This window comes from Ascaphus truei, chromosome 8 (assembly GCF_040206685.1).
Source record: "Ascaphus truei isolate aAscTru1 chromosome 8, aAscTru1.hap1, whole genome shotgun sequence".
Lineage (NCBI taxonomy): Eukaryota > Metazoa > Chordata > Amphibia > Anura > Ascaphidae > Ascaphus > Ascaphus truei.
In genome coordinates this window covers 27,077,211-27,091,443 of record NC_134490.1, presented here as the reverse complement: position 1 = coordinate 27,091,443, position 14,233 = coordinate 27,077,211, and the positions used below count along the sequence as shown (strand labels likewise).

Here is a 14,233-nt window from a genome sequence, read left to right as displayed (position 1 = left end):
CGTGGGATTTAAATAACGCAGACAAAGGGAATCAAGGTTATTAAGACAGAGCTACACACAACACGTATAATGTGTAAAGAGTGACGCGTGAAGGTTTTAGTCTGTTTAGTGATGGACAATAGAATTATAAGGTGTTTTGGGAAGCAAGTGGGTGTAATCGGGTCTCAGGTGTTGCAATCAAGTAACTGCACTGTGGGGTGAGCAAAAGAAGCGGGTGTGTGTGTGTTTGAGTGTGTGTGTTTGTGTGTTTGTGTGTGTGTGTTTGTATATATATAAATATTTAATTTATTATTTTGGTTGATGCTCAATATTCGTGTCAACCTCGTGCTTTAAGCACATTACAATATCCAATCATTTCCCCTCTGTTGGTTTGCTTGCAGGTTGTCATTTTAAACTCCCACACCCACAAACAGTAAATTGTATCTTTATCTCCAGAGTGAGAGGATCTTCCAAAATAATTCCTTGTGTGACCATGCACAGCAAGAAACCCTCTGTTCAGAATGTTACAGAAAGCATACGTTTGCTCACGGTACAATATCATGTAGGGGCATATACCGTTTTCCATTTGGTCCATGTGTTGGTGCCCTCTACATCACTCACATCATATGGTGGTAAAATGCCAAGCAATACATAGTGTTCATTGAAAAGAACATTTATAAGACTGGTGGTGCATTGCATGAATTCTGGCTGACTTGTCACTTCACGCACGCATGTTAAAGACACGTCTGATTTTCCTTCTGGTCCCCTTGCATGCAGGATCTAAAACAGATAGGAAGTGCACATAACCGAAGCGCTATGCCGTTCACTGCTGCTTCCAGCACCCCCAAAGTGGTCACTGCTCAGTACAACAGCCCAGCTGGCCTCTATTCCTCTGAGAACATCCAGAACTTCAATAGCACTTTGGAAACCAAATCGTCACCTGCTCCCCAAGTGCCAAGCAAAGCGTAAGTATTTAAATCTGCTCGATTTTACGGAGTGAACCTCAAAAGGGTACAATTTACATGGAGCATCTAAGGGCTGTGCATGTTTCAGACTGATGGTATAGGATTTGTGTTCTGAATCCTCACCCACTCAGAGGTTTGGGATTCAATATCTAAGATGTTGTTTGTAACATTGATCATACTTTCTCTCCTAATGTGTATTCTGCAGATGATCGTCCAATGGAAAATTAACAATGTTTGTTTCTTCTTTAACCAGAGACCTGTCAAATTTCAGCGAGCTTTCAGTATGACCTACCAGCCTTTAAAATCACCCACAGGTTCTAACAGGTGCTTACACTTTAATATGACCGCTTCTAGTCTGTAGTATTATCATGTAAAGGAAGGTATAGTAGAGGGAAATTAAACTTGAATTATTCAGTAAGTACAATTTATAGTTTTATTGTGGCTTCTTTTATAAACTCCAAAGTAAATTCTGTTTACGTCCACATTAAAATAACATTTCGTTAAAATGTTAGTGTTTAGTCTTGGAAGGCAGATGTTCAAATTAATTGGAATATATTTTTGTAGCGATATTCAATTATTCAGTAATCTGCTATAGTTAAGGCTTAAAGTCAAGATAAATTAGCGTTTCTTACATGATTAGCAAAATTGTGTTATTAGTTTTCAGTTAGCTCCCGTTTATTACAGACTTGTGAGACATTGTCATTATTCCCCATAATGTAGTTTTTGACCAGTTGCATCCGCAAATGCTTAATTAGTTAGTTTTTTTTTTAAATCCCTTTTTTTATACAATAATTTTTGCAAATATTTATATTAGAATTAAAATGTAGCCCATTTGATCTCCTTTTTAGTAATACCATTTCTGAAATTAAGAGTGTATGGTAGTAATTTAGGAATAACATTTGATATATATACACACGGTTTAACCATTGTTAATATTTCCGTTTCCCTCCCTTCTGTTGCTCATATCTTTCATCAACACTTTGTCTTTAATCCTCTAACTGGATCCTCTAGCCCTTTGTCTCCTTCTGCCATGTTTAAAGCTCCTCTTGCTTCCGTCTATAACCCTCTTCAGTCGCGTAGCTCATCCTCTTTGCAAAGGAGGCATAGTACCTCCTCCATCCCAACTCCAGTGTGCGTGGGCCCTGAAGAATTAAAACAAGCAGCTCAGATCTGTCCCAACAGTCCAGTGGAGGTGGATGTTCCTGGACTCAAAGTTATGCACGTCCAATTTAACTCCCCCTTACAGCTCTATTCGCAGGAAAACATTATGGATTCGTTACAGGGACAGATCTCTTCCATTAACCCATGTTATATCAGGTAACATCGCCTGTGCACACAGTGTCAACTTTGCACAAGTACCCAGCACATTTGCATGTGTAGTGTAGGGACTCACCGCTGGAAAATACGGTGGCATCTCACCAACACCATAATCTCATGCTTTTGTATGTACTTTAATTTCAGCTTTCATTTTAATAGTGCATGGCATTGTAATAGGAATTCACTGTAGGTTTGTTTTGCATCCTGCACTGAATTCACTAACCTTCAATTTTGTCCCTTATGTATCCGGACGTGTAAGATGCAATGAAAATGATGTGCAAGAGTTTCAATGGTTTAATAGAGCATTAGATTTTGTATATCCGTGTGTATACTTTTGTATATGTATATACAGTATATATAATGGAAGCAGAGGTCTGCTATAGACATGGACATGGTCTTATTTAGGACTTAGCTGCATAATCACCAACATCTCTCAGGTGTGCGACCACTCGACCCCTTTCCAGGTGTCATGAAATCCATTCCATTGTTGGCGGGCTCTGTCCAACCTTCGTACGTTTCAGTAGTTTAAGGCAAGTTAGTGCCTAATAATAATATTTGAGTGTTATTGGCTCAGCCAACTTATACATTTCATGGTTTCCCATCTTTTATCGAGACTTTGCTATCTTTTTAGGACTGTTATGATGAGAGGTTATTCATCGCTCACATATAATTATAAATGTATCTCTTGTATGAGGAATGACTCCTCTTCCCTTATTAGATGATTCCTGAAAAAACCCAACCCAATATGAATGCTTTGAATAAGCACATTGTCATCTTTTTAAGGCCCTATAGAAAAGGTGTTTACATCAACATTCCTCCAGAACAGAATACGATTGAATTATTTGACAGAGGCGTATAGCATTTTGACTTTTATTCATTAGCTATATACATGTAATTTTCTGTCACCGGTGTTTTGGTTATATGATCAAAGCTACAGAAGTTATAGTTACAACATTGAAGGGACAATCCCTCCTACGACCAAAGTGTAGGAGTAACCGTGACACGGTGAAGGTGTTACATCTGGCTGATACATTCTTTACCAAAATCTTACACCTATTTATAAATACTTTTTTTTGGGATAAATTAGTTAAACTGAGCTGAGACTTTGGAGGGGGCTGATTTCCTCTGGCTGTTCCCTTTCGTCTGATATCACTGTGTGTGTAACAAGAGTTTGCACAGGCAAAGCCCCCTCTTTATTGATTCTCTGATAAGAACAGGTTGGATAAGGGTAAAACTCTTGATTGACCAACACTCCCCTATTCGGAGGCCACTAAGAAATGCCATTGTATTTAATTTCTAGAGGAACAAAACTAGTTGCTGTTAGCGTGGTTAGGTTAGTGTAAGGAGGCCAATTCAATGACATTGTTTGCAAATAGTTGTTGTTTCTTTTGGACGGCTACATGATATTGCACATCTAACGAGCAAAGCTAAGCAAGTTTTATGGCCCACCATGTTTCAGAACTCTTGCTCGGTTTTGTCTGGGATCCTTTCTGGACACAGAGATTATGGTCAACTGTGATGACAGTGAGTGGGAAGGGAATGTCCGCAGGGCAGTGCGGGGAAAATATATATATCGGAAAACAGGAAAAGGGACAGAGGTGAGAAAGGCAAACAGAGGAAAACACAGGAAACGCAGATAATGGGTGGAAATATTTACAGTTTATTAAGCTGTTGACGTGATTACATGGAGTTCACTTTCCAAGTCATGAAGCCGTCACTGATAAAGGGAGATAAGATGGTGGCTTGGTTTCCACTTGCCAAGCTGCCGGCCATTTAAAAAATAAAATGAAACATGATTTTGCATGATCGGTATTGTAATGATTTCATTTTAAATGAAGCCTTGCTTTATGCTTTAATTTTTTATTATGTCACTTGAGAAATGCCTACGTGTCAACAGTCTTGTTGACACTTCCACTTGAACATAAAGGGGCCTGATTTATGCTTTTCTTAGAGGGTGTTTGGAACAGTTTTATTGCATTAAAATGCATTTTTTTGCCTTTATTAAGATGTGTGTGAAGAAGAACTTGACCTACTGTATCTTATGTGAACAAAAGATCCTGCCATCTCCTCCCCCAACTATACTTGATCCACTGACTAAGACACGGTGGGCTAAGGGTCGAGGAAACCCTTGATTAACAAGCACCCCCTAAACCAATACAGCCTGATGCTTAAGCGTGTTACATTTGTTTAAAGCAGCAATCCCCCCAGAACTCCATTAGTTTTTTTTAACCATCCCAGGCAGATCTGGGGGATCCTACGGAACTCAACAGTGATGCTCCCAACTCCAGGAACCCCACGGTTGCTACTAAATGTAACTTTTACTTACCAGTTTCTGGCACAAAGCTACAGATATGGCCACTGGTTCACAGAAAACTGACATTGTGTCCCAACCACACAACGGATTTCTGTTGGCCAACGGAGTCAAGGTTAACCCCAGTGGCCATATAGTTCTCATTAAGATTTAAAGATTGCCAGAATATCAATCATGGGGTCCCTGGAGCTGGACATTGTTGTCCATCACCTCCCCCTTCACACACACCCCCCCCCCCCCCCCTCCGAGTCAGCAAGGCATTCAAAATATCTAAAATAAATAAAATAGAGCAGCAGTGTTGCTTTAAGAAAAACAATTGCATTGTCAATGCTTTGTTTGTGAGCTAAGTGCTTTCCTCTGAGCAATATAAATATATTAGAAATATCTTACCCAATTTACATTTTAACACCAAGAAAGACTTCTGTCCCCCCCCCCCCCCTAACGCCAGCTACTATGTTATTATGTAATAAGACGTTACCTACTCCAGTTTAGTGACTTCCATCCATTCTTTATCACATACAGTGCAGAACGTACCCAACCAACAGGCCCTCGAGCTGTTGACACCGATTCAGAAGTGTACAAGATGCTACAGGACAATCAAGAAGCGGACGAGCCTCCAAGGCAGTCTGCTTCTTTCCGAGTACTGCAGGAGATTTTGGAGACTGAAGAGAAAGGCAAGTATGAACACTGGTCAATTTACACCACACAGCATGGCTGTAAGATATATATCACCCATTACCCCTCTGGTGTAAAAGGACCTCACAGTGTATAAATAAAGCCTTGGGGACATTAAGGGTTGACTCCTAATGCGATGGGTGTCTGACCGCTTTCCCTGTTCTGCTTTGTTATTCAAATGACAGTATCCCATGCAGGACCGAACTGCACTAATAACATGTTTACTGGGCTAAATGAGGTTGACACTTTTTTAAGAGGGTGAGTTTTACTGGCCGGATCTATGCTCCCCCTTTCTTGATTGCTAGAGCCAAGTGGTTCCCAGCACTTGGTTTTATGTATTTCGGCAAGCTATGAACGAGTAAAAGATCCTTTTTTTTTTGGCAATTTGACACGTTTCATATCCAGTTGTTCGAGTGCTGGGAACCCCTTGTTTCTCGGTATTATAACAGAGGGAAGAAGGGTCCATCTTGGTTCCCCATGTATTGAATTTCCTGGTCATCGTTAGCAGTGCTCTTTGACCATTGTATATCTCTTAACTGCTTGTTGGACGAGCAACACTTTGATGACCTTATAAGGACAAAGAAAACAAGATTGCCAATCACCTCCACCTCCGATATCCCTGCTGTAATAAAAAATAAACATACAGTACATTATCAATATATAGCCCATTAAACAGAACAATACCATTAGTTGGACTGTTATCCAATAAGAGACTTCACCCTTTAACATACCATATCATAGTTTTTTTAAAAATCTTTTGCTAAAGGACACCTATACAAATAAGAACTTGAGTTTAACCTATGTCCATGTACAACACTGCGATATGTTTTGTGAATTATTAACTACAAGGAGGGGAGATCTGAGACTCTGCACTTGGAAAAATAACTAAATACGTGTTGTTTTTGGTTAACGTCTCAATTGTGCAATACTTATAAAAGGTTTTAATTATCTGAAAGAACAAGGAGCATGCACTAGTTTCACAATATTTGTACACTGTTGCAAGCTCAAATACAGCATTGATGACAGCTACTTTATCAAAAGTATTTAGGATCCGAAGAGCGTTAGAGATATACACCCTCTAGGTTTTTGTTCCATAGGTTTTAGGGAATGTGTTCTTTGCTCACAAACCTATAAATGGACCAAACTGACAAACACATGCACGTATAATTGTAAATAAAGGGACCTCGAAATCAAAACCTTTAGTTCTGGGAAGTGTTCCTGATATATTTAAAGTTTTGTCTTTTGTGTTTACATTTTGACAAAGAAAACAATATGGCTGCCGGTTTATCCTGACCAACCTAAAGCTGCAACGTCATTGGAACATGCTATCACCAGTTAACTCTGTTGGTTGACCCCTGTAGGCATTTGGGTGTTTTATTTGTATTTGGAGTGACCGTTGTAGTTGCTGTCTGGAGGCTCCCCAAGCTAGAAACGATGCAGTCTATCTCAGAATATCCTCCAGTTCCTAATATTAGGGACAAACCATTATAACCAAGGGGGGTCGGCGGGGATTTCCCATAGGGTTTAGCGCTCTTTGGTAAATCTAGTCAGGCTTCTGTATTATCTAGGTCTAGGCTAGGAATTCAGACTGCTGCTTTAAATTGCTGTGAGTGATCTCCCCCTGGGCGCATGCCCATACAATACCACATTTGTACACCACATTGACAAAGGAGTTAAAGACGAAGATTTACAACAGGAGTGTGTGAGACTACATGACTCTCTTTTTCAACCTGTCCTTTTAAAGGCCCGCTGTGAGAATTTGAAGTACTCTTAAAGGTTCTGTCTGCTTTGTTTATCCCAGAATGATGTTCTGTGTCAAAGCCAAGTCTGGCTTTATAATTTGATGCTTTCCAAAGTAGCTATTGAACTGGGATAGAACAAGATGGCTGCCACTAACTGAACTACCGAACCCAGAGGGGTCTGCAGGCCCCTTTGATACTGAACGAATATGGGACAACAAATACACACAGACTATTCTCGGTAGACTTTTGAATTCTAATGTGGCCTAATTCACTGGTAGCTCAAAAGCCATTTTGTTCTATCCCAGGTCACCCTAGGAAATAATACATACAAAACCAGCACCTTTAAATGTAGTCCGCACAACTTTTATTTTTAATAATGTCCAATAAATTAATTTAAAAAAAATAATGGGTCTCTAAGCAGTAAGCTCAAATCGGCAGAATTTTTCTTTTTTAGCACTGCCGATCACCCCTTTAATGTCCCTTTGCTGTCATTATTTCTAACTTGGCAACAATATATCTACAATAGTCCAAAAACATGTAATTTACACAAAAAATACTGCTGCTTCAGAGCGCATTAAAGCGGCAAAACACTGTGAAATCTTCTGGTTTTTTTTGTAAATAAATCTGTTTTGTAGTATTAGATAATGCTGCATTTAAAAAATATATATTGTTCAACTCTTAAATGCCATTTTTAATGAGTTTGAAGTTGAAAGCAGACTTTGATTTCTATAGCAGGTTGTAGCCCACCTCCCAAGCAGTGCAAGATCTTTGCAACACTTTCCTATTTGTGATCATTTGTTGACAATATCCCCAGCAGTTTCAGCTGTAAACTGTAACAATAGATAATGTCCCCTTGGTAATATAAGAATACATTGTAGCTGTTGAACTGAAGCAGCCATTATGTAAGGCACACAAACAGCATTTTACAGATCTATAACAGGAGCACCAAGCGATTGGCAGTTTAGGTAACAATGTAGAATTATACATAGTAACATGCTTTACATATACAAATAAGAAAAAACTAACAAAAGAAGGGAAAAAACGGGGAAAATACAGGATTGCTGCTTTAAAATTCTAGAGTTTTTCAAATATCAGATCCTTTTTAATAAAAAAAGAAAAAGAAAATTAGAACAAATGTCACATTGGTTTGGCAAAAACGGTTCTAGAACAAGCATTACATTACAGCAGGGGTTCTCGACTGCAGCTCACAGTGGCTCAGACGAAGAGCCTGACTCAGCACAGGTGGAGGGGGGGGGGGGGGGGGTGGGTACTTGAGGCCTGGAGTTGAGGACCTCTGGGTCACAGCGTTTAACATGTTTTCAGGCTAATGCTATTTCATTTCATGATGTATAACTTTCTTTCTATTGCCAGACGTTGAAGGACCAGCATATTGTTTTGCAGGGTCAGAGAGCAGTGACATTATAGAGCGAGGTAGTGGATGTGATCTAGTTTTAGCGCTATGTATTTCACATTAGCTTTGGACCAACTGCCCCCTCGCGGACATGTCCTCACTATCGCCACGTGCTCTGTTCTTGCAACTTGCATGCTCACTTATCTAAAGGGGCAAGCCCTCTAGGAACAACGTGTACTAATGGCAGTGATGATTTGAACGGGGTCGCTTTTGCCCCATTGATGCCTTTTTACCCAAAAATCTATTTATAAATCATTTTTAATATTAGTTTGTTAACACGGTGAGCGGAGACCTGGGAGGGGTTTGATTTTCCTCTGGTTGCTCCCTTTTGTCTGATATCAGTGTGTGTGTTCAACAAGAGTTTGCACAGGCAGAGCTCACCTCTCTGCAATCTCCTTATCTTTATTGGTTCTCTGATAAGAACAGGGTGGTGGTAGGCTAAAGAACACCCCCTCATTCATATGCTCCAAAGAAATATGTGATTATTATTATCAATAATAATAACAATAATTGATGACAGCCAAATCCTTGCCAACATGGTTATCAAAGCCAATTAGACTTTGTCATTTACAAAAGGTTGCTTTCTGGCTGGCTACGTGGGGTTGCACCTTTTAACGTATTAAACATTCTACTGCCATTAGTTCTCTTTGGTCCTTGCTGGGACTGTCCTGCTATGAAACACAATTGCACAGATTTTGGATTACAGTGCCGTTCAGATTGGTTAATTGCTCTGCTACCTTAAATGAATGAAGTAAGTGTATGACTTGGGGGCAATTTATACGCGCATGTGCATGTTCAGAAATACAAATGCTCAGATCATTGTCATTTGGCATGGGGAAAAAAAACTAAGAAATATGGGTTTTTGGCATTAAACTCAAACAAGTTGTATTTGCATCTGCATAGTCCAAGCAGAATACTTTGGGGGGGATGCATGTTTCTAATGATGTAGGTGATCGATTTTCTTATATAGCACTGACAATATACACAGCACTGTACCTAGATTGTTTTCAGACACAATAAGACCCTGCACCATAGATCTTCCAATCTAATTTTGTTGCCGGAGGCACGTGAAAATAAAATGACCTTTCCCAAGGTCACAAGGTGACATGACACTGGGACTTGCACCAGGGTCATCCAGTTCAAAGGCCGTGCTCTTACCAGCGAGCCAATCCTTCTCCCCCAACAGATATCGGTGCAGCAACCCCTATATACCAGAGGGGCTGGCAAAACACATAGTTTGCAATACATGGCTATATCATCTGCAACTCAAGGGGTTATAACCCCTATAACCTAGGGGTGCTCAACGCCGGTCCTCCAACCTCCACCCCCTCAACAGGTCAGGCTTTTAGGATAGCCCAGCTTAAGCACAGGTGGCTCAGTCTTCAACTGGGCATCTGATTAGCCACCTGTGCTGAAGCTGCGCTATCCTGAAAGCCTGACCTGTTGGAGGGGCTTGAGGACTGGAGTTGAGCACCCCAGTTCTAACCAAATCTATGGGCCATATCATTGGTGTTTCACATGAAAAATGGACCTGTGGTGTTTCCAATGCTCTGCACACCATCACATCAATGGATACCTCTTGTTTGTACAGTAAAAGCAAATCATTCACAACCTACAATGAATGTACACCACTTTGATTACAGCTTCAAGATCTTCGCACTAATAAGGTTTCACACACAAACTTTGCACACAACATTAAGACAACCTCGGAGCTGCCACTGAGACGTTTAGTATTTGTCGGTATTTTCAGAATATGATTCACCGAGTTAATGTTCATATCATCGAATGTTCTAGGGGACCCCGAGAAACCTTCTGGATTCAGAAGTGTGAGAGCCCCAGCACCGAAAATTGCTGCGTCCATTGGAAGTGCCCAGAAGCTGCCGATCTGCGACCTTTGTGGCTCCGGCATTGTGTAAGTAAAGCCGTCACCTGAACCCCTCTTCTAAAAGAAATCCCCTTTTTTCTATAAAAACAATGAAGGGTACTTAATTTGCATGTAGTGGATACGATAAACTGTTCGTCCTGCACTGCAACTGAACCGTTGTTATTATTTAATTTTTTGCTCCAATCGGATAAATCTTGCATATAACAGGGAAAATCCCCCCAGTCTGCACATTTTTATTTTATTTTTACACTGTTTGTTTGGAAAGTAATTTTTAGTAGGGGTGGATGGTCTGGTAATTGCTTGATAAACAAATAAAAGAACAGAGAAGTGAAAAATCACGTGCAGATTCTAGGAACTACAGTCGTGAGATTTAGATAAAGATCGTAAAAACCTTCAATGCATTGAGTTACCCAAAAAAAAATAAAAAAAATAAAAAATCCCCCAAAAATGTCAAAATATATATAGATGCTGGTCTTTTTTTTTTTAGACTATGTTAATCACCTACTGTAATTAAAGAGGCAATCCAAGACTGCTTCCCCCCCCCCTTTTTTTTTAAATTCCGGTTTGAAGCAGGGGGTCGCTGGAGCTGAACTCCATTCATTTCAGCTCTGGACACCCCCTGCTTCTGGAGGTATTTACCTGCATAGTGGGTGCCGGTAGCCACTCCACTTTCAAAGCTTCAGGGCCAATAACAGGCCGTAACACCATCCGGTGCGGCTTCCTATTGGCCCCCATGGGCTTTAAACTGCAGGCGATACCGGCACCCCCTTTCGGAGATAAGTATCTCTGGAAGCAGGGGGTCCCCAGAGCTGAAATTAACGGGGTTCAGCTCCAGAGACCCCCTGCTTCAACCCTGTATTTAAAAAAAATGAAAGAAAAAAAAACCCGCTTGGCTTGCTCCTTTTAAAGCCTGTTAAACATGTCACAGTGACTATAGCCCTAGGAAGGACTGAGCTTTGATGCATGAGTTCTATCACTGCCATTAGCTTGCTTTGGCCCCATGTTGGGACAGCAGCTTCAGATCTGTTTACTTTAAAGAAGCAATCCTACTTTCCTTTTATTTGATTTTTGTCAGAGAGGTTTGAAGCAGGGACTGAACTGCATTCATTTCCGCTCCGGGGACCCCTTTCTTCCCCGGATACTTTCCTCTGTAGGGGGCGCCAGTATCTTTGTAACTAGGTACAGGCAGCAGCTCCGACTGGGCTGTGTGGGGCTATCGAAATGGCGGATTTAAAACTCCCACATCACGCAGGCCAAAAGGAAGCCGTGACGTCCTTTTGAGGCTTCCTATTGGCCGGCGTGACCGGGGCATGTAAACCCGCAAAGCTGCTAGCGGCACCCACGGAGGTATCTTGGGAAGCAGGGGGGGCCCCCCGAGCTGAACCCTGAAATAATCTGAATGAAATTATTTCCCTCAGGGGTGCCTTCGTGAAGATTCGCGACAAGCCTCGGCATCCTGAGTGCTACGTGTGCAGTGACTGTGGAACAAACCTTAAGCAGAAGGGCCACTTTTTCGTGGAAGAGAAGATGTACTGTGAAAAGCACGCCAGGGAGCGCATGACTCCGCCTGAGGGATATGACATGGTTACTGTGTTTCCAAAATAAACCATCACTACTTCCTTCCCTCTCTACTGCTGTACTGTCTGAAAAGTGACATTTTCCTGTTTCATTTTAATGCTGAACAAGGCTTAAGTTTACCTAAAAATGAATGTTACTTCTTCTGTTTGCATTAAATGCTGTCTAGAAAAATACCTGTGGAACATTTCAAACCAAAATCCATGATGTTTTTCGTCTTTGCTTTTGTTGATATTCAATACAGCAAATACCTATATTACACAAAACCTTAACAATGTGGAGTTTATTTATTATTTGTTTTTAAACACTAAACCATACCTATTTTAGGTTATGTCTTGGCAGGAAAATGTTCACCTTATTTGCACTTCACCCTCAGTAACTTAACTTCCAAATCCTTCAGCATTCTTTATTTAAAGGAAAAATAGTGATGTGAAATATCTTGTGCGGGACTTTTTAATATGGCTGCCATTGTGAGTTTCCTAGAAATCAGCCAATCTGCCTAGAACTCGGCCAATTGAAACTCTGGAATGGCTGCAGCATTCTTGCTTAATTTGGGTAGTATCGCTTACATAGATCGACAAATTTATAGCAGCTGTTTTGGTTTCTATGCAAGTCCTAGATATGTTGCAGGCTACAATGGCTTCCAATTGACCAGCCAAAAGCGACCCATGAGATTTCCAAAGCTCTGTATACACTCGGATATATAAATGGTATAGTTAGACCGTTAAAAGGTGTCAAACTAATAAACGAAATGATAAGACATTGTGCCTGAATACTTTCCCAAACCAATGATTAGTGTTAATAGCAGTGCCTTTTAAAGTGTGTTCATCTGCTTTAAATCAATCAGCTCTCCTGGTCACTCTGTCAAGTTAATCCTCCTGTGGGTCAATGTAGAGGAAATTACAGTCTGCTTGTGCTGAATCAAATATGAGATGATTTGATCTAATACAAAATGCTAGCCACATTTCTAACTCCTTTTAGGCCTGGACAATTTTTAGTAAATGGTAAAATAATTATGTACACTGATTCCGAATTTGACACATTATATGTCTACCCTATAACTCATACTATTGACATTCCAAATCTCACGATGACTTATGTGGAGCAAAACTGGAACAAAGTACCTTGATACATTGGCACAGAGAAGCAATATGAAAATGACATGATTTGCATACATTTTGATCCAAAATTGTCCTTGTTTATGGAGAACATGGTATACAGGCTAAATAATTTGTCTTCCGTAGACGAGTTGGTTAATTCCATTCCATCATCGATCACTTGCCGTATATTCAGCCTCTCGCCCTTACAGTACAAACTGTGATATCACACAGAAAGCCCTATTAAGGTCAATTAGGCTTTTGGCAGGTTAAGATAAAATAACATCATGTGCTTTATTTTTTTTCTATATAGTGCCACAATGTACCTATTATGGAGGGATATATTCCTTTGTTCCTTCTCTCCAGCAATTTGCTGCTTTGATATTATGCATGTAATAAACATTAAAACTGAAAGGTGCTCTATAAATCCAGGACTTTATTGCAATGCACAGTTAGTTGTATTCAATAAACACTTTTTTTTTTTACATTTTTTTTAACAATCACATTCATTTTTATAGACCGTAAGAAAATGTTTGTTTGCCTATGCATCTTTTAGACTGCAGTTCTGTAAAGGAGACAAAATAGGTTACAGATGATAAACCGTCTGCTGTACAAAGTACAGTAGATGCAATAAACGGTCATGTTTCACCATTGGTTCCTCAATCGGGCTGCAGTATCACAAACATGAGTTGGTTTCGGGTGTGCCCAGATTGATGAGCCAAAAAGGTAATATAGCTCTTGAGCTTGTTTCATAGAAACTGATAGCAGATAAGAACCACTTGGTCCACTTCATACGCCCATTCTACTATCTCCTAGGAGACCTCACCCTAGTTTATCCTTGGCTTTCATATTTAGGGTTGCCTTGTCTATCCCAAGCATTTTTATTTTCCATATTATAATAGCATGTTCTTGTATAGCGCTGCTAGTTTTACATAGCGCTTTACAGAGACATTTTGCAGACACAGTCCCTACTGTGGAGCTTACAGTATATGTTTTTGGTGCCTGAGGCACAGGGAGATAAAGTGACTTGCCCAAGGTCACAAGGAGCCGACACGGTTCCCCAGCTTTAAACTCAGTGCCAGTCAGTGTCTTTACTCACTGAGCCGCTCCTTCTCCCTTAATTGTATTAACGTCTACTTTCTACCACCTCTGTTGGGAGACTATTTCACAAACCATTTCTATGAAGAAAGGTTTCAAAGAATGACCTTTTGACCTAGCACTTCCCTTTCTCTGAAATATGCTTTCCTCCTTTTCGAAATCTTTGAAGTACTTGAAA

At 40.3% G+C, this 14,233-nt stretch overlaps 1 protein-coding gene across 4 annotated transcripts in view; it reads left to right on the top strand.

The window, feature by feature from the left end:
* Positions 1-13,605, top strand: part of PDLIM1 (PDZ and LIM domain 1) — a 55,716-nt gene extending 42,111 nt beyond the window's left edge. The window contains exons 4-9 of one of the 4 annotated variants that reach the window (XM_075610931.1): positions 1,198-1,268; positions 1,956-2,261; positions 5,095-5,246; positions 8,361-8,420; positions 10,195-10,312; positions 11,704-13,605. In XM_075610931.1, coding sequence (XP_075467046.1) covers positions 1,198-1,268; positions 1,956-2,261; positions 5,095-5,246; positions 8,361-8,420; positions 10,195-10,312; positions 11,704-11,890 — 894 coding nt within the window. In that variant the 3' untranslated portion in view covers positions 11,891-13,605. Of the gene's footprint in view, positions 1-756; positions 945-1,197; positions 1,269-1,955; positions 2,262-5,094; positions 5,247-8,360; positions 8,421-10,194; positions 10,313-11,703 lie in introns of all 4 variants that reach the window. The other 3 variants (XM_075610932.1, XM_075610933.1, XM_075610934.1) reach the window with 3 other exon arrangements.
* The last annotated feature ends 628 nt before the right edge of the window (positions 13,606-14,233 follow it).